Genomic DNA, 22,645 nt, shown 5'->3' on the forward strand with positions numbered 1-22,645 from the left:
ATCCTCCACGGCAACTGAGCTAGCAGCTGTCAGAGCAGCACTGCTTTACATGAGCGGAAGACCCGCTCGGCGGTGGGTAATTCTTTCCGATTCCCGTCCAGCCTTGCAACTACTAAATAAGCCGCCTGATTGTCACAATCAACTTGTCTGCGATATGAACGAAATATTTTCAAGTGCGGTGCGCGAAGGACATGAAATTTACCTTCAGTGGATACCAGGTCATTCTGGTATAACGGGCAACAAGATCTCCGATGCGGTTACCAGAGAAGCCCACGACCTCAACTTCACCGTTGGAATCCCGTTTTCAAACGAGGATAGCAAAGCAGCTGCAATCGACCTAGGATGGCAACTCGAGCTGCCGGCTTGGCAGGATCCTCTGAGCAGTTATGCACCCCTTCATGCTATAGACCCTCAGTGCGATTTCCCGTATCCACGGGGTCTGCCAAAGCGCACTGAAGGCGTGTTACACCGGCTGCGACTTAATGTGGCATACACCCGAAGCTTCTTGTTTAAGCTGGGCTGGGTAGAGTCGCCATTGTGTACAGTGTGCTCTACTACCGACAACATCAGGTACATTTTAAGCCACTGCTCGCGATATGACAGTCAGCGGGCAACAGCGTCGAAAGCGATTGTGAGACTACGGTTCGGATGTCCTCTGAAACTGTCACACTTCCTTGGACCCTGGCGAAATCGTGAGGAAGCAGTGCTGGGTACAAAAATACTGCTTACTTTTCTTGCGGAAACAGGGCTGGAAGAGGTTCTGTGAACTCTCTAAGCATGTACAATTTGTATATGAGTGCATTTCTCCTCTTACTCCCCTTTCTTGCTTTCCTTTTCTTTTTCTCTCTATTTTTCGCCGTCACTTCACTGTATTCACCCCATCTGGAGTAGCAAGCCCTATCGTTAGTGGGGCTGACCTCTTCAGCTTTCATTAAAGGCGTCTCTCTCTCTCTCTCTCTCTCTCTCTCTCTCTCTCTCTCTCTCTCTCTCTCTCTCTCTCTCCACCCATAGTCATAACAAGCGGAAACGTCTCAATTCCTTGCAAAACGTTAATCCGGGTATTTGGACGCCACATTCAAAGTGACGGAGGGCATGTGACAGCTCAGCACGTATGTCGGCAAGGAGAACGTCCTGAACGTTATGCGCGGAATCACTAACATACAAAATGGACTCAGGGAACAAGACCTCCTACGATTATGGGATGCACTTCTTATTTCACTAATCAGGTACCATGCAGCATACACCAACTTCACCAAAACTCAGGAGGAAAGAATCAACGCTGTGATTATGAAGGCGACGAAGATTGCGCTGGGCATTCCGATCAACGCCAGCACCAAGCGACTTCTTCAGGCAGGAAAGCACAATACGCTGGAGGAGATCGTAGCTGTCGACAGATACAATCAGCACCTCAGACTCCAAACAACAGTCCCAGGGCAACAGATACCTCGCTGTCTAGGGTACACACCCGAGCAGCCTATTATACGCCTGGAACGTCTAAACCGACACACGGCCAACCTACTCAAAGTTGCACCCATACCAAAACATATGCATTGCCAACGCAACAAGGTCAGAAGGAGCATTCGAGCCAAATATCTGGATAAACGAGCAGCTGCGGACCAATTCAACAACTACGTATACCCAGATGCAGCAGTAACAGACACAGCAGCAAGCAAGCAAGATTAGAGCACCATCAGTGCATCCATCCCTTTTGAACCCATCTGGGCTGAACTGCTAGCCATCGCCACTGCTATTACCCACACATCCAGCCCTACGAAGCACACGTGTATATACACGGACTCAAAAAGCGCCTGTCCCCAAGTGCTAAGAATGGAACTGCCACGACCCATAGCTACGGCCATCAACAACAGCATCAAGCGAGCTGTAACAGTGTACTGGATACCTGGGCACGAAGGAACGGCAGGTAACGAAAAAGTTAATCAGCTGGCCCGAGAAGCCGCAGCCAAAGCTCTTCCAAATCAACCTTGCCAACCTCGAACCAAATCAAACGCTCATGGTCCTGAGAGCACCTCATCCGAAGGACTACTCCACGGGAAGGAGGGTACTTCTACAGCTCTCTGACACACTCACAACACACCAAGTAACCTTAATAACACAAGCTCAAACAGACACCTTGGACACTCCAGTTAGACTACATAAGATATGGGGAGGTCCTGACACAACACCCCCTGCTTGCTCTACATGTAATGTTTTACTAGACTAAGATCACATCCTCTGGAACTGCACAGCCACACACAACACCACGAACCCACCCCGCAAAGTATGGCTGAATGCAACAAGCACCACCGAAGAACAAAGGCAACTGGCGGCGTACATTAAGCAGCAGCTTGAAGGCGCCACCAGGGGTTATCTGGAATGTGAGGACTAAGCAGGCCTGTGTGCATATATTTAATAAACGCTTTTCTTTCTCTTCCGCACTTCGCCACAGTGATCACATAAATTCTGATCTTTCTTACATGCCGGGAGAAAAGGTTTCAGGATTTTTTTGTCGGAAGCCATCTCTTATAGTTAGAAAAGCTAAGACGGACCCGTTTCTGGCAACGCTTGGTTCAAATGTCGATCTCACCACACGCTTTTACGTCACGCGAATGGAGAAATGGCAACTGATTATATGAAGGGCTCTGTATTCCCACTAAAAAAAGGCGGTCTCGGTTTTCACAAGGCTCAGGCTCAAATCGCTCTCTGTTTTGACATCTGGTTTACGCGCGAGGGTTCTATCATTCTAATGCTTCCTGATAGCAATAATACGCTACATTAGTTCTAAATCGTTTACTTATTTTCACGCGTAGAAGGGTGGACCTTACTTGAGTGCCACTAATATGCGTATTTTTTAAAGCCACAGTTAAGGACGTAATATAAAGCAACACCTGATCAAAAGACATCTCCATACCTCTCACAAAATCAGTACTCCAAAACTTGCGAGGAAGAAAGGGATGCATGGCGCAGGATAGAAAGTGAAGTGTTGCAAGTCAGAAGGACAATAGCACTACTGAGATGATCCTGAGCCCTGTGTCCACGCTCCGAGGCTACTGAATCCTTCCAAATGTTTACAGCAGCCGATCTAATACATTTTCCATACGCTTCAAAGAAGGCCACCTCGGCGGCTTTGACTGAATCGGTCAAATTTCAGCGATTCAGAGAACAAACCTTTTAAAAAAAACCCATTGTCCAGGATCTCCTCATTCACTCCACGTGGACAGAATACCTGCTTTCGAAGGACATTTTCGTCTAATACTGCGGCAGCGGCACACTCATAGCAGAACCTTCCTTATGATACACTCATAAAACTAGCAAAGCTGGCTTCCCTTGTAGTTTTTTGAGCGAGGAGAAAATACACGTGCCATATTACTAGTGTAAGTTCATCCGTACAACCGTGCAAGAAACAGATGTTCTACAGGTGTGAGGGAGTAAGCAATCATGACAGTTTTTTCGAAAAACCGCTATTTATACTGTGTCACGTAGACACTAGATGACCTTGCGCAGAAATTATTTGGCTGGACATCATTTCGTTCGTCTGTGCACCAAGCTTACGCTCTCTCTGGCTTAGAGTAACAGCAAATGCGAGCTCACATTTCCGACGCTTGCCGGCTGTATTGCCCAACTATATTCTGTATAGGAAGTAACTTCAGAAATAGTGCAGGCGATTCTGTATGTGTACTTATTCGCGTTATGATGTCTGTACTTCTCTCGTTTTTCGTGTATTCTTTGACATTTTCACATTCTCCCTTTTCTTTGCATTGTTTTCGTTTCAACTCGATTCAGCGTTTCTCGGCAGGGCTTTCCATTCGAATATTGCTTGTAGCAATTCCGTACATCTTTTTTCAGTGTAGTTTTCCTCTCACTGCTATATATATATATATATATATATATATATATATATATATATTTCTGTATTATTTTCAACGAGCCCCTCATTCCCTTTTCTGATTCGCTACATGCATAGCGAGGGCCTCTGTTCTGGCAGTCTTGGTGCCAAAGGTAGCTTAAGAGGGTTCAACGCTGGTCGACCACTCTCGACATGTCATAGACACTCGAGTCACGGCCCGGGGGTTAAAAAGAAGGTCCCCTTCACCCCGAGTAGTCCGAGTGGCGCTGGCTACAACCCCGAAGCGCAGCAAACAAAAATACCTAATCATAAATACCCTAGAAAGTGGAGGGGAAGATAGCCCCGCCGGTAGCGCAGTGGTTATCGCACCAGACCGGTATTCTGGAGGTCGTGGGTTCGGATCCCACCTGGCGGGAATTTTTTCTCCACTTACTTTCCAAATTCTTTATCTGTTTCAATGACCTACCATATCCTCCCCCTTTGCTTTCTCCGAGGTTTTCTTGACACTGCCAAGCCTTATTTCTGTCATATATATATATATATATATCTATATATATATATATATATATATATATATATATATATATATATATATATATATATATATATATATATATATATATATATATATATATATATATATATATATATATAGCGTTCACAATGGGAAATAAGGGGCTCGTTGAATTATTACAGAAATAAGGGTAGGCTGTTAAGAAAGCAACGGAAAGCAAAGGGGGAGTTGTGGTGGGTCACTTTTTTATCTTTGGAACAGATACAGATTTTTTCAAGAAAGAAAGAAAGGGGAGAAAAACATGCTCGCCGGGTGCGATTGAAAGCCACGACTTCCAGAATATGCCTCTGGTACGATGACCACGACGCTAGCGGCAGCGCTGTGCTCCCTTTTGTAGCCGCAGTGTGGTCGCAGTAGCGCTGGCTGCCACCCCCAAACACAGGAAACAACATAAATACCAGAGAAAGCGGAGGGGAGCACAGCCCCGAAGGTAGAGTAGTGGTCATCGCACTACGCGTATTCTGGAGGTCGTGGGTTCGGGTCCTACCCAGCGAGCGTGTTTTTCTCCACTTGCTTTTTTCTTGCAAAAATCTTTTCCATTTTTCTTTCAATCAAATGTCTTGAAATAACGTCCCTACATATGCTCCCTGTGTGTGTATATATATATATATATATATATATATATATATATATATATATATATATATATATATATATATATATATATATATATATATATATATATATATATATAGTCTGAAAAGATAAAAACTCACACAGAGCGCGAAAAAAATGAGGTTAGTACAGACAGAGACAAACGAGAAAGACGTAGAAAAAAAAGAAAATGTTTACTGACGTTTCAGGGAGAGGACTCCCTTTCTTCAGTGTATGTATATATATATATATATATATAAATATATATATATATACATACATAGATACATACATACATACATACATACATACATACATACATACATACATACATACATACATACATGTATATAAGGACACGTTATACCGTTATAGCCATTACGCCGCACCGTAATTTTTTCCTGTCTGATCGCAGGAATTAACAGCTGCTATTATCCACTTGTAGCTTAGAATTTGCTCCAGAGAAAAATTATAACCTGCAGGTGAGGCCTGATCCATTCCAGGTCCTACTGCAAAAGTAAAAATGCGGAGTATTATGGGTATCATCGAACCATGAAGTAGCGACCCATTTGAGAAGAAACAGAAAGGTCGGAAAATCATCGACGCACTATTGACGAAGCTCCCCCTAAAAGCTAATGCTGGAAAGCTCTCCCTGGGAAAAGCTCCTTGTCAACGCTGGTCGAGTTCGACGGGGTTTTATGGCGAGAAAAAAAATTTACTCGGCCTGTCGGCTTGGAAAATAAAATCTTTTTCATCGTTTTTTTTTTTACTCGCCAAAGCCGATGATGCCAAAGCAGCTTAATATTTTTCCGAAGAGCCACGGAAGTCACCGGCGCATATCTCTATGCCGCTGCGCATCTCCTAACGGATGGAAAAAAGCACCCCCCCACCCCCACCCCCAGCTTGCGTAACGTCGAGAAATGTGCGCTGCGAACGAGACCAACGTCGTCCGAAAGATTTCCCGGGAACCGCCGGCTAGCGGTTCAGGGGTATTAAAAGGGCGAGGAAAAGTTTACGTGATCGCCTTTGTCTGCTCAGCCGCGTAATATAACTAGGAAGCATAAGAAGCTTTGAGTCCAGCCGCAGATGCCCGCCGAAGTTCTTCATAAGATGCGAAATAGGTATTTAGTTCGACTATCAAAGAATTCTTCAAAGTGCACTTAACCGTGCGTACAAAGGCGTTTCGTTTCTCTTTCGTACCCCCTTAAAAAGACTAACATATTTTGCTTTCTCCATACAAGGAGGAGGAGAAAAACGAACTTAAAAGCCTAGAGGTTGTCCAGGCTTAGATCCCGGATTGCTACTCGACACTGGAGATGAAAGAGAGGGCAGACGAAAAAGAGAGGATAGGAGCGGAGCCGCGCACACGCTTTAGTCAATTTGTGAGCACTATGGTCTTTAAATCAAGCGTGTGTCCCTCATGGAACGCAGCGGGGCTTTTGTTGCTTTCTGCGAAGTTGATTGGAGAGGTCCATGTCCTAAAATAGTCTCTAGTTTGAATATAACTGTAGTGGTAGATGCCTTAGATATACGCCACCACTAAGTGGCAGCGTTAGTCGCACGCTCGCTTCATATGTTATTCACTGCGTATCAATCCATAATCATTGCGTTGCCGGTTAGAAAACTGCGCAAGCTTCTGTAACAAACCGAAACCTGAAAGCAAAGCTGTGTCTCTTTTTTGCGCTAAACGCTCCCGTGACACAAAACTGCTGCTCCCTAATTTGAACGCAAGCTTCCGTCGCACTCGCGCTCGTTTTAAAAAACAAATCCTTGCAACTAGTTGGAAGGGATACAAGCGTCTCGCTCATATTCATGGTTGAGAAAGGAAGTAAACCCACAAAGCGAACGTTCTACTGATACGTCGACCACGATCTTCCATGGCCATATTCTTCAAAAGACAGATTTTGGTAGCTAGAGCGCAAACAAGCACCTCGCTGAGTCTTGTGTTCGAAATCTAATTAGTGAGTAACTGATTCGCCACCATGTCGGTGCACCCGTGGTACCTCTTACAGCGCCCAGTACCATCGCCTGCGCAATCAACAGTGGATTCCTTCGGCATGTTACCATGACACGCGCGTTCATAACTGGACCCTCTACGGACTGGCGGCGCCTGCTGGGCTATTTGGTTCATCGTGTCGGAAATATATATAAAAGCAGTGGAAGGGGTGCTTTACATGAACACACGGGCAGCTACTGGGCTTAATAATTTTCTTTGTTAAAAGAACCTTTCTTCCTAAATAGTTTTCACTCGAAACCCCTGCTGCTGTTGTCGATGCATATCATGGCCACTCACTTCTCTTTTTCTATGTCACCACCATTTTCTAAGCCCCATCAATGTAGAAATTGCAGTATACTAGGACGCTGCAATTCTTACACCAATATATCGTCAGTTATAAATGCGCCGTTGTCTGAATGACGAGCAAATATGTTGCGAAAACATCTTATTCTCCCGCTGATGAACGAGTTCCGCAGCACCCCTAAAGACTCACAACTCAAAGGCAAGAATGCACGCTTTTCAAGGCAAGTAAAACGACGTACCGTGTTCTCCTTTAACACCAAACGTAATTCCTGCCGCATTCCGGGAAAAATTCAAATACCCTCCGTCTAAGGACGACGGTGGTTGAAACGCGAAACCTTCTTCAGTGCGAAAATCAAATGACGAGGTGTCGAAGTTAAAGCGGCTTCAGTCAAAGCTGTAGAGTCGAAGATCCAAGTGAAGACTGCCTGTGAGTCCAAGCGTCAATGATCAAAGTTCAAACTGCCTCCGAGTCGAAGTTCAAAATCCAAACTGCCAAAGTCAAAAGCCGAAATCCACTTTAAAGCCACGCCAACAAACCACAAGGAAGTGCTGAGCGACCCGAATGCGATGACGGCGCAATCAGACACATCGGCTTCATAACATGAGGGATTCAGGTTAGATTCAGATCACGGGAAGCTTTTTTCTTGTCTCCTCGTCATCATCACCGCGATCACGTTCCCTCCCGTCGTGTAAAGTTGGCTTTCCTGCAGTGCGTTTCGGTTACGACGGCGCCGTCAGTGAGACCAAGCAAGCTCCGCTTTAAAAATGTTGCCTGTTCGTAAGTACTTACGTCACGGGAGCTCGGCGTGAGAAGGTGGAAGACGGAGGGGGGAGAGGAAGCGGTCTCGATTTAGCGCTCATCGCACGCCCTCTTCCCTCCTAGATTCCCTACCCTGATTCAAGAAATTAATACGGCACCTCGGCAGGTCAACGTGCTTCGAAGGAAGGAACGTGAAGTCCATATTTGTGTCATAATTATAAACGTTCTCATCATGCTCCCCTGTATTATCATCCCAAAAGCTGTATAGATTTCCTTTGTAGTCGTATGGCTGCATTTAGGTGGATTTAAGTTTCCTTCGCAGAAACTTACTCCACCTTAGGGATTTCCTAAATCTGCTCGATCCCAACCTTCGCAATCATGATCAGGAACAGAAATAACTGTACACTCCAGCACAAAAGCTCGCAACGATTTCAACCACCACTTCGTCGGGTGAATCTATTGTTTGCCTTCAAATTTTCGTCATTATTGTCATCATCATCCTCATCAACTTTATCTCAATGTTCGTTTTAAGGTTAAAAGGCTTCCTAAAAGCTCTTACTTCTAGTACCTGCATCAGCAGAACTTTTTTCTGCGCTTGCTCTGCTCCAAATAAAAGTTTATATCACCGCAGCCTCCCCACAAAAATTTTGTTACCCCTTTCAAAGTCTTCACCTTACTTCGCTACTTGGTGTATCACTCAGCTTCCATCCTCTGCCTTCTGCACTCATAAAATTCCTTACGCCCGCGTAACATTTTTTGCTTGTCTACACCTCGTTCTACCAGTTTAAGTAGGGCGGCTTGATAACAAACAATCTCTTATCCCGAAACGTGGCAGTTATAGACCCTTATTACCGGCCCAAGTGTACTGGCCCCCATTTGCTTGCACAGGTTTCCTCACGCCTCAAGCAATTCATTCATAAGCAAGTCCCGTAAGCCGGCAATTAATCGCGAGAAATAAATCGTCAGAAAAATTTGCACGGTACGACGACCACAGGGAACCACTCTGAAGCAATAAAAAGCCGCTTTTCTCTAACGCGGTAGGCAGCGTTTTTTTTTTTTTTTTCGAATTGTTGGTAAAAACAGAAGCACACCTCCTTACAGTAATTATATGGGGGGCTGGAGAGTTAATTGCTTTTGCGCTATGGCTAAATCCAGCGCGTATTAAAACAATCTATCCGACGTCCTTACAGATGACTTGTTTCAGTTATAATCACAATTCTAGGACAAGATAAGTTTACAAAGCGGGTTTACATTATATTATTAGGTGCAGATGAGATTATTGCATTGGTTGTGTTTTTCTTCAACTCAACAAAATTAAACAGAGCGTCGACTCTCTAACGAGTAATAGAAAGCCAAATTTCCGCTCCAATGGAACTCGGGGTTCCGATTTCTAAACTAAAATGCCTAGTGAGGGGAACCACCTCTCGCAGATACAAAAATTAGGCTTGGACGTCAAAAGATTGTAGTGCGACAGTCGTTCAGCATGTACTACGTTCAATCAACGCTGTGGAGTTTGAGCCACCCGTACATTGTACAAGAACCACGGCACGCAACTTGAGCAATCCGAAGCACTAACAGCAACAAAAAAGCATAACTACAACGCAAATCATCAGACAGTTCCTACGCTGCTCTCACTGCGTTCACTCATGGTGCTCAATACAAAATACAATGCTCCCACCACGCACCGTGAATATGCACGCAGAAAGACGGGGTTGTATTAAATTGTGCCTCCCGGGACCACTGGAAATACCGAAAGGGCTGGTTCTTCTCTTGCACGCGAAGAGAAGAAGAGTGTTGATGAATTGCGAAAATTGCGCTCAAACGGACAAACAGAGGAAGACAAACAATGCGCATTGTTTGTCTTCCTTCCTCTGTTTGTCCGTTTTAACGTAATTTTCGTAATTCATAATGTACCAACTAGCCCAACAGCACATTTTACTGAAGGTGTTGATGAACTTCTTTTTGCCATTTCCCTGTTTTCTTTTTCGTTTTTTTTATTCTTCCTTTCTTTCTCTCTTTCCTTGTTTCTTTCTTCCTTTTTTACTTTCTTCCTTTCTTTCTTTTTCTTTCTTTCCTTCTTTCTTTCTTTCTTTCTGGCCTTCCTCCTTTCTTTCTTTTTTTCTTCTTCCTTTCTTTCTGGCTTTCCTCCTTTCTTTCTTCTTCCTTTCTTTCTGGCCTTCCTCCTTTCTTTATTTCCTCCTTCCTTTCTTCTCCCTTCCTTTCTTCCTACCTTTCTTCCTTCCTTGCTTCCTTACTTACTTGCTTCCTTGCCTGCTTGTTTCGTTTGTTCCTTCCTTACTTCCTTCCTTCCTGTCACGGAGAAATAAATTTCGACTGTTACGATGTGTTATTTTTAGTAAAATGTATGTTTCAAACTCCAAGATTCCAGTTTTCAAGGTATAACGAAACCTACACCTGTTTTACTGCGCGATTTTGAACTTAGGAAAGAAAGGTCCTTGTTCTGAACTTGCTCAATTTATGAATAATTGACGGCTCGACGAACTCCTTCTCCGCAACTCCTTCCACGGGACATCTTAAACTTTTTTCCAGGGCGTAACCTCTACCCAGAGGATTATACATTCTCACGACATGTACCAAGTATCGCATAGCGCCATTTTCGTCTACTACCGACGATGAGTAAGTAGTGGGCAGCACGAACCCTTGCTGGGACTGTTAACGTCCGCTTGTAAATAGACCGTCTCGTATTGTGAATACATCGCTTCACCATGACGCATGGTGTGTTTCATCTTCGCACTGCCGCAACATAATAACAAGTTGTGACAGCAACTAAGGGCATTTTTATCTTGAACAGACTTGAAACTCTTCATCTTCAGCCTACCAATATAGCTTGCCTCTTTGGGCGTCTCGCGAGGTTTCATGAAAGATCATGAAACAGCAAGTGGACTTGGCTCACGTAGCACCGACGCGAATTAAGACGGAGAGAAAGAGAACTCTGTGTTATCAATGGAGGGATGTCAGCCGCCTACGTCTAGGCAGCTGCTGGTGGCACTGCGGACGAAGGTCGCCGGGTACTGTTGACATTGGCGTTTGCCCGCGGAAGCCGGCCACTCCTTATATGTTCCGTGTTCTGTGGGAAAGAGTTGTGTGGGCACTCTCGTAGGATATATTCATTCGTTAGTGTGGCGTTGCAGTAACTGAGGTAAAGGGGGAAGGGGGAATGATGGTCTCACGTCTTGAGCGGCGGGGTCATTCCGTCGTTGGGAGTGTGTTTTTTTTTTCCTCTCGTCTGGTTTCCTCTCGTGTTCGGTATTGTTTATCTAACGATTGATGAAAGGGTGGCCAGTAAGCACTTACGGTCATGTGCAGCCTGAGTTTTCTGCCAAATGAAGGATCAGGTCTCAGGGTTCGGGCATGGTTAGCGAGTGCCCGGATGATTGCTTAACGGTAGACCTGATTTGTTCGGTCAGTCCGCCCCAATCCCGTCTGTCCACGTACTGAATGTATTCTGCCCGGACCTTTCACCGTGGCTTGCAGTGGAACTGTCGGCGGGAGGTGACTACGCTTGCAAGCAGGTGACATGCTTTCTTGCAGTCTGTATGGATGTTAGTAATCGTCATGAGAGGTCGCTGTCCGGTGTATTCCGAGCTGTACGGCTGGAATTTCAGTTTCTACGTCAGGGGAGAAGTTCTTGAGTACTGAGCCTTCATCTGCACTGAGGTTAGTGTACGTTATCGCACAAATTTGTCCTTGCTTTGCTGCGCTCACGAGTACGCGTTTTGCTAGAAACAGATGGCTGCTATAATTTGTCGTCATGATGAATTCCTCTTTTCGTACATGTGCCGTGGTATGCGGCTACCTGTGCGTGATTAAGGGTGCCTTGCTTAACGGGCTTCTACGGGCTTGGATATAAAGCGAGGTTTGTAGCGGAAGTTCGTAAGTATGGCTTGTCCCGGGGTTGTGAGCTGTTTGACAGGAGCGGTTGGTTGTATCGTCGCGATGTTATTTGTTGGTTGGCATTGGAATAATAACTGAATCACCTAATTGGCACAAATAGAAGCATTAATCAGAATATTGCTTCGTCGTGTACGTACGTATGGTGAAATGTTTGCTTGGAGCCTGGAGTATGTCATATTCTAAGATGAAAATGCCCCTTTTCAAGAACGTGTACGCTAGTGGCACAAGCGAAGCTCATAAACTTGTTTAGCAGCATAGCGTGTTCCAGTCCCAGCGCTTTTTGGTCTTGGATGATGTGCCACCGTGGAGGGTATATCAACGGAAATAAATTTGTAGTCGGTAATGTTTGGGATGCAGGTGCCACTATGTGGATAGAGTTTTGCTGGAGCATGGCCACGCGCTGCGTTTCTCGGTGATTGAACGCCCTCATTAGGGGCTAAGTACAGCCATAATCAAAGGCGACGCTTAGCGAAAAGCTAGCTTTCACATAAAACACTGCATCAGTAATGGTGACTTTTGTTGTAATGGTGACTTTTTGGGTGTATACTAACTAATCAATGTCACCGCTGACCGCCATGTTCCGCCTCTTTGGAACCTGCTAGAGGCATGTGTAAACGTAATGTAATATTGATTTAGGGACGATAGCCTTTAGGAGCAGAGAATTTCTCCTTAGCAAATCACTTCCCAATAACCATTTGCGATCGCCCTGCTTGCCCCGTGCCAGGTCCTCTCCGGGCGAGACGACCCCTCCGCTGACGCGCCGTCCGAGCGCGGCGGAGCGCCGCAAGATGTGCTTCGTCCGGAAGCAGACAAGCTCGGCGCCCAACTCGATGGACGAAGAGGTGCCGAGTCCGTCGTCTTCGGTATGCAGCGCCGCCCCCTCCACGGGCTCGTCGTACCTGTCACGGAACACCTCGGTCGCCTCGGTACCGTCCACTGGCGGAGAACGGCCCGGATACTTCAACTTCGAGTCCATGCAGCGACTCCTTGACCTGTCCATGAAGGTGCCGTCCGAGCGAAAGTCCTTCTATCTCGATATCCCGTCGCAGGAAGGTGAGTCCATCGCCTCCCTTCATCCATGCTCCCTTGACCTATCTCGATGAGAGAACTTGCTCCTGAAACATTAAATCAAAGGTGACCAGAGTTGGTGATCCAGAGTTCGGACTTCCGAACGAATGCGACGAGGAACGGATTCGATGGTGACGGCCTCAGACCATACCTTGGAAGCCCGGTTGGAGGTCTTGCTGGTGGGTGGGCCGAAGCGGGGTGTGATAGCGCGTGACAGGCTTATCAAACAAGATCTTCAAATGGATGCTCAGTAGATGTGAGTCAGGCCTAATAAGCAGGTTTCCTTTACAAAATAGGCATGCTGATGCCAAGGTGAGCCATGTTTTTCCACCATGCCCCCATAGGCTCTTTACAAAAGCCGAAGACATCTGCGGTGTACGTAGACATTATTTTACAGGCGATGAATGTTTAGCCGAGTGCTACAGGTTTGTACAAGCCCTTAAAAAGGAGCACGAAAAGTTCCACAAACTGCGTATTTTATGTCGCACCATTTCAGCAGTTCTTCACCGGCTTATTTGTGTTTGTTTTGCAATCTCTTCTAATGTAGTAACTTCAATACACTCATCTCACGATGCGCCCTGACTTCACGGGATATTTTAGGCACTCTAGACATTTACCTAAACACGAAGATTTCAGATAAATTGTAACAATGCATTGTCGGAAAGGTTGTACAAGGATTAGCAAATGCAACAGTTTACAGGCGACATCTGTATTTCGGAGTGTACGAGGGTTTTCCTTAACCGAACATGCTGTAAAGAACGCTTCAATGGAAGAAAGCATAAAAAGTTTCTAATGTGAGTTTCAGAAAACATTTAAACGAAGGTGTCAATAATGCCCGAGCAATTTTTAAAGACGCCTTGATGTTTTGCTGGCCATTGGAAAACGCAATGTTAATCTCAATAAATGAAGCATTTACCAAAAATTCCTATTATTGATATCTCAACTGCTTCCGTAAACCCGAAAGTTTATGTAATAACTTTTAACATATCTAATCTTCATTTGAACATAAATACAATTGTAACAGTGGGTTAAATGTAAATCGTAACAAAATTCACTCAACACTTCAACCAAAAAACACGTTTAAGCTTCACAAGACGTGACATTTAAAATTGATGGTCTACGTCTGCGTTCCTCCAAGAGCACATTTATCTCTAGTTGTCGCTGACATCGCGAATTTAGTAGCGATTTTTTGGCTTATTTTCTTTACTTCGTTTTCTATCCCACTGCAAGTTTGATCCCTTTGATAGTCGAATGGCACGTCATTTCCGCCTGCCGGGTAGGCGGCGCTGATACAGGAATTCATTGGCGGATCCAGAGGGGGGGTCCAGATGTCCTGACCCCTCCCTCAATTTTTGAACTTATACCCCCAATACGACGACCCCTCAGGTAGTAGAAAAAGTCTAGGTTACGATTTTTTTTATTTTTCTTATTTTTTTTGCTTTTGCGAAATATTTGCAAATAAAAAATACTCCTCCCGCTCCTCCTCCTTCTCCTCCTCCTCATTATCATCATCATCATCACTGATTGAAGCTGACCCCCCTCTCAGAAAAAACCTGGATCCGCCCCTGCAGGAATTGTAAGCTTGTGGGCTCCCTGTTAAATACGGCAAAAAATAATATGCTTCCGCAGAAACATCAACGGCTTTTTAAAGGTGAAGACAAAATGCTCATGTACTGACGTGTCTCTGTGACGGCGCCTCGTAGGTTGAAAAATAAAAAGTTTTCGCGAAGGAAAATTTGACACCCGCCTGAAATGTAGCCGTACTGCTACAAACGAAAGCTATTCAGCTTTCTCGGAAACTTCGCAGTTGAAAAATAGGTACTGGTTCAGGATTTACACCCTGGACATCTGCCTATCCATACGACAGTCGCTTCTACAACTGAACTAACCACGAAGACAGCCGTTGGCAGTGCGACAACTCGAATGGAGGGACCATATTAATCCACCAGTTTAGCGTAAACCCCCAGGGTGTAGCTAGTTTCTACGAAAAACAAAATTAGACACCCGCCTGGATTTCAGCCCCTAGATTTCAGCCGGTGTACATCTTTCTCCCTAACGGCGCAATTGAAGAAAACTTCGTCCTGTTTCAGAACTAGAACCCTCGACCACCGAAAAAAAAGCGTTGTAATTTCATTATGGAAACCTCAAGTCAGGATATCTGGAAAGCTTGTACTTCATTAAGCTAGAAACATTAGAGGTGTTTCAAGTACACAGATTTTTGCGCTCGCATTGACGTGACTATTCACGAAAAAAAAAGGTGTTATGCCCACTTATTCGCATTCAACCTGAGTTACAGAACAACAGTTATAAAATTCTGCTTTCCGCTTCTTGTTGACTTAATGCTCGAGTAAGAACTTCGTTGACCTGAATTAAGCATCATCCCGAGGGCAAAGTCTCCTCCCATCTCCCACTCCTTTTTTACTTTCTGTCACAACCACGCGCGTTTTCCAGTACCCAAGATTTCCCTCTATACACGTAGATTGTGTGGGGAGTTTGGGAACACACGTTCGCGCTCTGCAGGCCAGTAACAAACAGCCCGGGGCCGACGCTATCTCTTGCTGTCACCCTCGCATTCCCGAAAGGCAGCGGTCGTTGTTGCAGCGTGTTTGTGTGCGACCTCGTCCCGTTCCGGCAAATGGATGACAATCACATGCGCTCAAACTCGGCGCTTTCATCGTCCGTGTTTTCATGGAGAAACGAAGCGTCGAGCCGATCCTATTCTTGTTGTGTTTACGTAGAATATGATCGTTATCGACATCTGTTGCCCCTGTTTGGCCGACGTGGGTGTCAAAGAGAAAAATGTTGCGTCGCGCCACGGCGGAAAAGATGGCGTTAGTCGCTGTTCCCACCCACGGCGCAGTCGCTTGATGCGTTTTATATACCCCTTCGGGTAGCACTGAAGCACGTTTCCCTGCGCTTGATGGTGTTTGAGTATGGCTTACACTGATGTATTGTTCGTCTTTTATCTCGTTTCGGTGCCTTCTTCGCCTCCTGGGTTCCGACTTTGTTGGATGGTTGTGTGATCGACTGCGCATAGCCGGCACAAAAAGTGGCGGTAAACCCGACGTAGAAGCACCTTTTTATAGCGAGACACGGTGGGAATTAATTTCAACTCAGTGTCCAGGGCACCATCCGACGGTGTTCCAGCACAGCGCTGCACCCATCGCTAGAGTGCCGTCCGCCGACACTCAAATTTTAAAACTTTTAAAAGCCAGTGCGTCTGTCCTTGTGGGGAAGAGGTTCTGTCTTAGCTTCTTGATACCGAAGGCGGGGGTTCGCGTCGTTTTTTTTTTTTTTTTAACACGGAAGTGTTTTATTCCGGGATTCACGAACAGTGCACTTGCGTCATATCCCTCACGGAAGTGATGCCGGTATAACGAAGCAAGCAGCCTGTAAAGGATGCACCCCTGCACACGGGGTCTTCTTGCGGGGAAGCAACCTTTAGTACTAAATAGTACTAAACGTCATTAGAGGTGTACAGGGCTGAGAAATTGAACATCAGAAAGGAAAATTTCTACGATAATTCCCAGGGCAGTGCTTTGCTTTTTGAGGCTAGAGCAGGTTGCCTGCGAACTAAGAGTTTTGTGGGGAAGTATTCACAAAATGATGGGGTATGCGTGGTCTGCGGAAATGAAACAGAAACTATGCGGCACATAGTGTTAGAATGTGAGGGTACCCATCGAAATCTACATGAAGGGAATATTGGGCTTCCAGAAGCCCTAGGATTTAAGGGTATCAGAGAGGAAGTTAACTTCAAAGCTGTCGAGGGGACGAAAAGAAGATTAAAATGCTTCTTAGAAGATTAGAAAGATTAGAAAGAAGATTAGACGAAAAGCAGAGAGGGGAATATTGCCTAGGACAGTTACCACCTGTAACAGGAAAAAAAAAGTATTTCGGGCCTAATAAGCTTTATTGCCTGCCCTAAGCAGCGCTAGTATTAAACCAAGAGCGTAAAACATGGTTGTATTAGTCCTTTTTAGTAAGATTGCATGTCATCACCCCGCTTCAAAGGGGAAACCAATAGTAATCATCATCATCATCAGTACGTTGTACTTAGGGTTGTTCGTTTTTGAGTTTTATATTTCAACAGGAAAGTGTTTTGTGCCGGGATACACCAAGATTTTATTGACGTCATGTCCGTCACAGAAATGACGCCAGTACAGCTTGGCCGAAACGACCCGCCAGCAGGACTTCGCTCGCCAAGCACACCTACAAGACAGCCGCCGACCCGCAAATCGTGCTCAGCTGCTGATTTCGGTGCTCATTTCACTTTCGTATTTTACCGATTGCTATGACACAGGAATCAACCACAGCTTTTTTTAATATTACTTTCAATTAAAACTGTTATGGCTTGGGTTAGTTTTCAGTTTTTTAAATCATTGCTTTCTGTTCATTAGGTAATGTTAGGTTAAGTTAGCTAAGGTTGCGTTACATTACATTACATTACATTAGAGAGACCGAAGTAGGGCCAAATGCGTCCGTTTTGGCGAAATCCTGGTGTGCATCGCCTTAATAAAGCGCTTGTAGTACCGTCAGGTCAGCGAATATATCTACTTATATATATATATATATATATATATATATATATATATATATATATATATATATATATATATATATACAGGGTGTCCCAACTATCATGCACCAAGAGTTAAAAAAAGAGAAATTGCGTAACTCGAAGAAAACCTAGTGCAGAATGTTTGCAGTACTGTGAAGAAGCGGAGAGTAATTTTTTCGTTAATGAGACTTAATTAATTAATTGTAATTAATTATCTAACTCGAGAAATACTCTCCTAATCACTAAAGTGTCAATGAGGCACTTGTAGGTAACCACGAGGGGCATCTAACTGCGCTATTTTCAGCGACGAACTAATTGGGTACTCATTTATTCTGACTGATAAAAGAAACCCGCGAAATATGAAAAATACCACGTGACGACGCTTACGCGCGCATTGTAAAGCAGCGTCCCCAAACAAAGCTGATTGAAAGCAACTTCTTCGCGTGTTACCCGCCCGAAGAGACAACGCATCACCTTGATAATAGCATGCATGGAAGGAGCAGCAGCAGCAAGATTCGCGGGACGCGTGTGCAGATAAGGAACAAACTCGGTCGCGATTTCTTCTTTCTTTCTTTTGTCTATTTCATTCTGGCTAACTCAGAGGCAGCCTGTTTGAGGGCGTTGCTTTACGGTGCGCGCGGAGGCGCCGTCACGTGGTATTTTTCATATTTCGCGGGTTTCCTTTATCAGTCAGAATAAATGTGTACGCAATTAGTTCATCGCTGAAAATACCGCAGTTAGATGCCCCTCGTGGTTACCTACAAATGCCTCATTGACACTTTAGTGATTAGGACAGTATTTCTCGAGTTAGATAATTAATTACAATTAGTTAATTAAGTCTCATTAAATAAAAAAATACTGTCCGCTTCTTCACAGTACTGCAAACATTATGCAGCTGGTTTCTTTCGAGTTACTCCTTTACTCTTTTTTTAAATCTTGGTGCATGATAGCTGGGACACCCTGTATATATATATATATATATATATGAGTGGTCAGCGAATATATCTACTTAGGCCAAGTTGTGACCCCAGATCCCAACCATGAGGCACAGATAATTAGAAGGGTCAGAATGGGGTGCGGTGCTTATGGCAGACATTCTCAGATAATGAATAGCAGCCTACCATTGTCGCTGAAGAAGAAAGTGTATGACAGCTGCATCTTACCGGTACTCACCTACGGAGCAGAAACTTGGAGGCTCACTAAGAGGGTTCAACTTAATTTAAGGACGACTCAGCGGGCAATGGAGCGGAAAATGATAGGTGTAACATTAAGGGACAAGAAGAGAGCGGAGTGGGTCAGGGAGCAAACTGGTGTTAAAGACATATTAGTAGAAATCAAGAAGAAGAAATGGACGTGGGCAGGGCGTGTAATGCGAAGGCAAGATAACCGCTGGTCATTAAGAGTAACAGAGTGCATCCCTAGAGAAGGCAAGCATTCCAGGGGGCGGCAGAAAGTTAGATGGGCAGATGAGATCAAGAAGTTTGCAGGGATCAATTGGTCACAGTTGGCACAGGACCGAGGTGATTGGAGAATAATGGGAGAGGCCTTTGCCCTGCAGTGGGCGTATATAGGCTGGTGATGATGATGATGATGATGAGTACCATCAGGTGGCACTGTAGACAGAGCGTAATTCTAAAGGCACACTGGCGGCATGTCACGTCACTATTTGTCCAGAATCAACGTTTGCCGTTGCTGGGGTGCACGTGTTCTCCTTACGTGCCGTCTCTTACACGTCTTTCCCATTGGCTGCGCCGTCACAAGTCTAATGACGCACACAGTAGGCTCAAATTTAATTATTCATCATCCCAGAGTCACCGCGGCGTTGTTCTAACCTCCTCGTCATTGATCACAGGTGCCTCATCATCCGCAGTGCGGTTTCGATGCTTGTTTTTTTGTGGTTTTTTTAAACCAATTTTGAGCTCTATTCTGTATGCCTGATTATCCTAACGCATGCGCTCGGCATCTGAGGCCTTGGCGCATTGGCGCCTTGGCATTTTTGCCCATGGATATTAAATCATTGGAGGGTACAGGTATACAGTTTCGCTGTAAAAACGGGGTCGTTGCTCAAGAAAAAACCTTCTAAGTTGGGTCACTTCCAAAGGGACCAGCTTTGGATTTTCCCCAGCAACTACTGCCCGCTGCCGCCGCATAATCCACTCCTTTGAAAATTGGTCCCCTTGGAATTCAGCGTCGCATTTCTGGAATTGACCATAATGGACGATGCTCCACTTATAAATCCTTCAAAACGTGCTAGACTACGCATACAGGATGAATTCGGCCAGAAGCGCACATTCACTCATGGCTCGGCCCACCAGCAAAGTTCCTCATCCGAACTGTATGTGGAACTCACAGGCGAAATGCTGTCATTTCATTCCTCGACAGCGGCCGAGCTCTATGCCCCTAAAGAGGCGGTTGCTGACATCTTGTGCCACAAGTCGCACCAGTGCAGCACCTACACGGACTCGAAGACCGCTATGCTAATTTAATCGAGGAGAAGTAGGCTTTCCGCCACCCCACTACGGTCCATGACGGTTGCTACCATTAAAGGGACCCTGCAACACATCTGATAAACGCTTTCAATCTTTCCTTCGCGTCTGGAAGCACTGCGAAACCTATAGTTATCGCCAGCATGGAGCGGCACTGCGTGATTTGCTCGTCGCAGTAGATCCGCCGTCCGTTTCTGCCTTGCTTTTGTGGCTTTCTTTTTAGAGTGGCTATCGAATGCATTCATTGCCGCAACTGAAGAAAATCCGGCCTATAGCCGCTACACAACTCTAATGATGCTATTCCAGTGGTCGAAGAACGCCAAAACCGGAAAGGAAAGAAAAACCTTTTGAGCCAGTTTAAAAGCAATCTGAACGGCATATAGCAGTAAATTTTGGCTGAGGTACATTGCGTCCCTGTAATCTAAGTACTGGATGTGTTGGTTGACTACGACCTGCATGCAATTAGGATTCACAAAAAAGTTAAAAGAAGTTGTGGCAAGGTCTTTTTAAGATGAATAAAGAAGCTTAAAAAAGGGTTGCGTGGTCACTTAATTGACTGGCCACTAGACAAAGTATAAAATTTAAGTCCACACCTGGGCACAGCGACATCGCGGGGAACCAAAAAGCCGATGAAGTGACGCGTAAAGGCCATCTTCACTGAAAGTACGTTGAGAAGATTTTTTTTATTATTATTCGAATAACGAAGCTTCGGATATGGCACAATGCCTTGCGTTGGCTGAAAAAACCGGATATGGCGCAAGCCCCGAAATAATCAGTGCTTTTTACATACTGTTTGTACTCTGCATACCTTTGACCCGGATGTTAAGTAAGACTTCGAAGACACCTACCTCGGAACCTGGAGTCTCTGTGCCATCACCAACGCCTAAATGCACCTTACACAAACGTGCATTCCGCCTTGGACTAATGACAAAGCCCTACGGCGGCAAGTGTTTTTTTTTTCTGTAGAAACATTTGAATATAGTTTAGTGAAATAAACGGTCTACATGTCCCCGAGATTAGGCTTACTCCATGGCATAGGGCTTTGGAACAAGGACCAAAGGCATTAAGTTATTCTCGGACTATGTACTTCTCCCGGGAAGCAGCGCCAAGCTCTGAAATGTATTTTCTTTTACCAAGATGATATTGACCCCATTTTGAATTTGTAACCTGCGCAGAGAAATCATGTTAGTCGCTCATCGTATGTGAAGCCATTACTTTTCTTTTCCTACCGAGCTCTTTCGATGGCCTTTTTTTTTTCTACTTCCCCCACCCTCTGCATCAAAGCACAAAGCCGATTGGAAGTTCTGAAAAAACTGTTTGTTGTTTTTCAGTACAGAGAAATTCTCTATCATTTTTCAAACCTTGCTCAGTTCCTATATACGTAGCTCGCTCATGGAGAACGATTTATCTAAAACTTCATCCTAGCAGCACCGTAACAGTAGCCGAAACTCCGAAAAGCACTTATTTGAACACACAGTGCTGCGACGCTACAGCTTCGATAGGAAGCAAAAAGAAGAGCAAGAAAACAGAATTCGTCTAACACGGCTTCGTATACCTGATTCCTAGCAAGAATAGCAGCGATGAAAGGACGACTTTGCTTTTGTCAGTTATTTGTTTACGTTCCTGCAAATCGCGAAGTTTTATGTGGGCGGGAAATAACGAAGGTTTGGGCGGCACGTGGGATGCAACAAACGCAGCAGCGCCGCCTCTGAGTACCCGACAACTTTGAAAGCGTCATGTGATTCTGTTAATGCCCACCTACGCAAGAACTATCTGCGCACTGAAAATGAGTGTGGCCTTTATTCGGCTCGCATGCTGTTCGGTTAGGTTCCCGCCCAGTAACAATCCGAAGTGATCAGCGCGCCTCAGTAAACGGCCACAATCAAAACAACACAACGCGTACGCTGGCCCCCGAGAAGACACAAAACATAAGCGAGAGGTAGGCAATTAGGACACCAAGGTTCCTTTTGTTTACTTAAAGAGTCACGTTGCCAGTAATTCGTTGTCTGAGTGGGCGCAACGGGCATGTGTAGGATTGCTCAAAGCCTCGGGCTTACAAACAAGTTTCGGGCGCAGTACAAGTGAGCTGAATGGAAATTTAAAAAGTAGAAAAAGGAAATACCAGGTATATCTGTTGCAGATACGTCATAGGTGCGTAGGCATGCGTTTTGGACCCATGCGCTAAAACGAGGGCTAACAACCGCAACATCACGCGAACCACCTGGCGGGGTCACACACACACACCTACCTTGGCCTCCGCAATCAGCTTCGTTGCTACGCCGTTGATAGTCGTGAAGGCCCGGCACCTACCCACCCACAAACACCCGCGCATCTCGGCGTCGCGATATGCCGTTCCGAGATAGATAAACACCCGGCACACCCGGTGCGATAACGTTAATCAAGCGTGCTTATATCAAATCAAATCAAATCAAAGTTTATTTCACTCACAGTTACATCGAAGTCAAAAAAGTACATCAAAGGGGCAAGGAAAAAAGCTCCAAAAGGCAGCTCGAAAGGGCCCTTGCCCCCATCCAGCAATGAACGGCG

The 22,645-nt window shown here is 45.2% G+C and overlaps 1 protein-coding gene across 4 annotated transcripts in view; it reads left to right on the forward strand.

Annotated features, from left to right (window-relative positions):
• The window catches only part of LOC144152548 (uncharacterized), a 495,420-nt gene that overhangs the window by 249,170 nt on the left and 223,605 nt on the right, over positions 1-22,645 (forward strand). For all 4 annotated transcript variants that reach the window (XM_077683846.1, XM_077683842.1, XM_077683844.1 and 1 more), the window contains exon 5: positions 12,711-13,039. In XM_077683846.1, the coding sequence (XP_077539972.1) occupies positions 12,711-13,039 (329 nt within the window). The remainder of the gene's footprint in view (positions 1-12,710; positions 13,040-22,645) is intronic.

Source organism: Haemaphysalis longicornis, unplaced genomic scaffold (assembly GCF_048455015.1).
Source record: "Haemaphysalis longicornis isolate Haplotype H1 unplaced genomic scaffold, Haemaphysalis longicornis Haplotype H1 scaffold_9, whole genome shotgun sequence".
Taxonomy (NCBI): Eukaryota; Metazoa; Arthropoda; class Arachnida; order Ixodida; family Ixodidae; genus Haemaphysalis; species Haemaphysalis longicornis.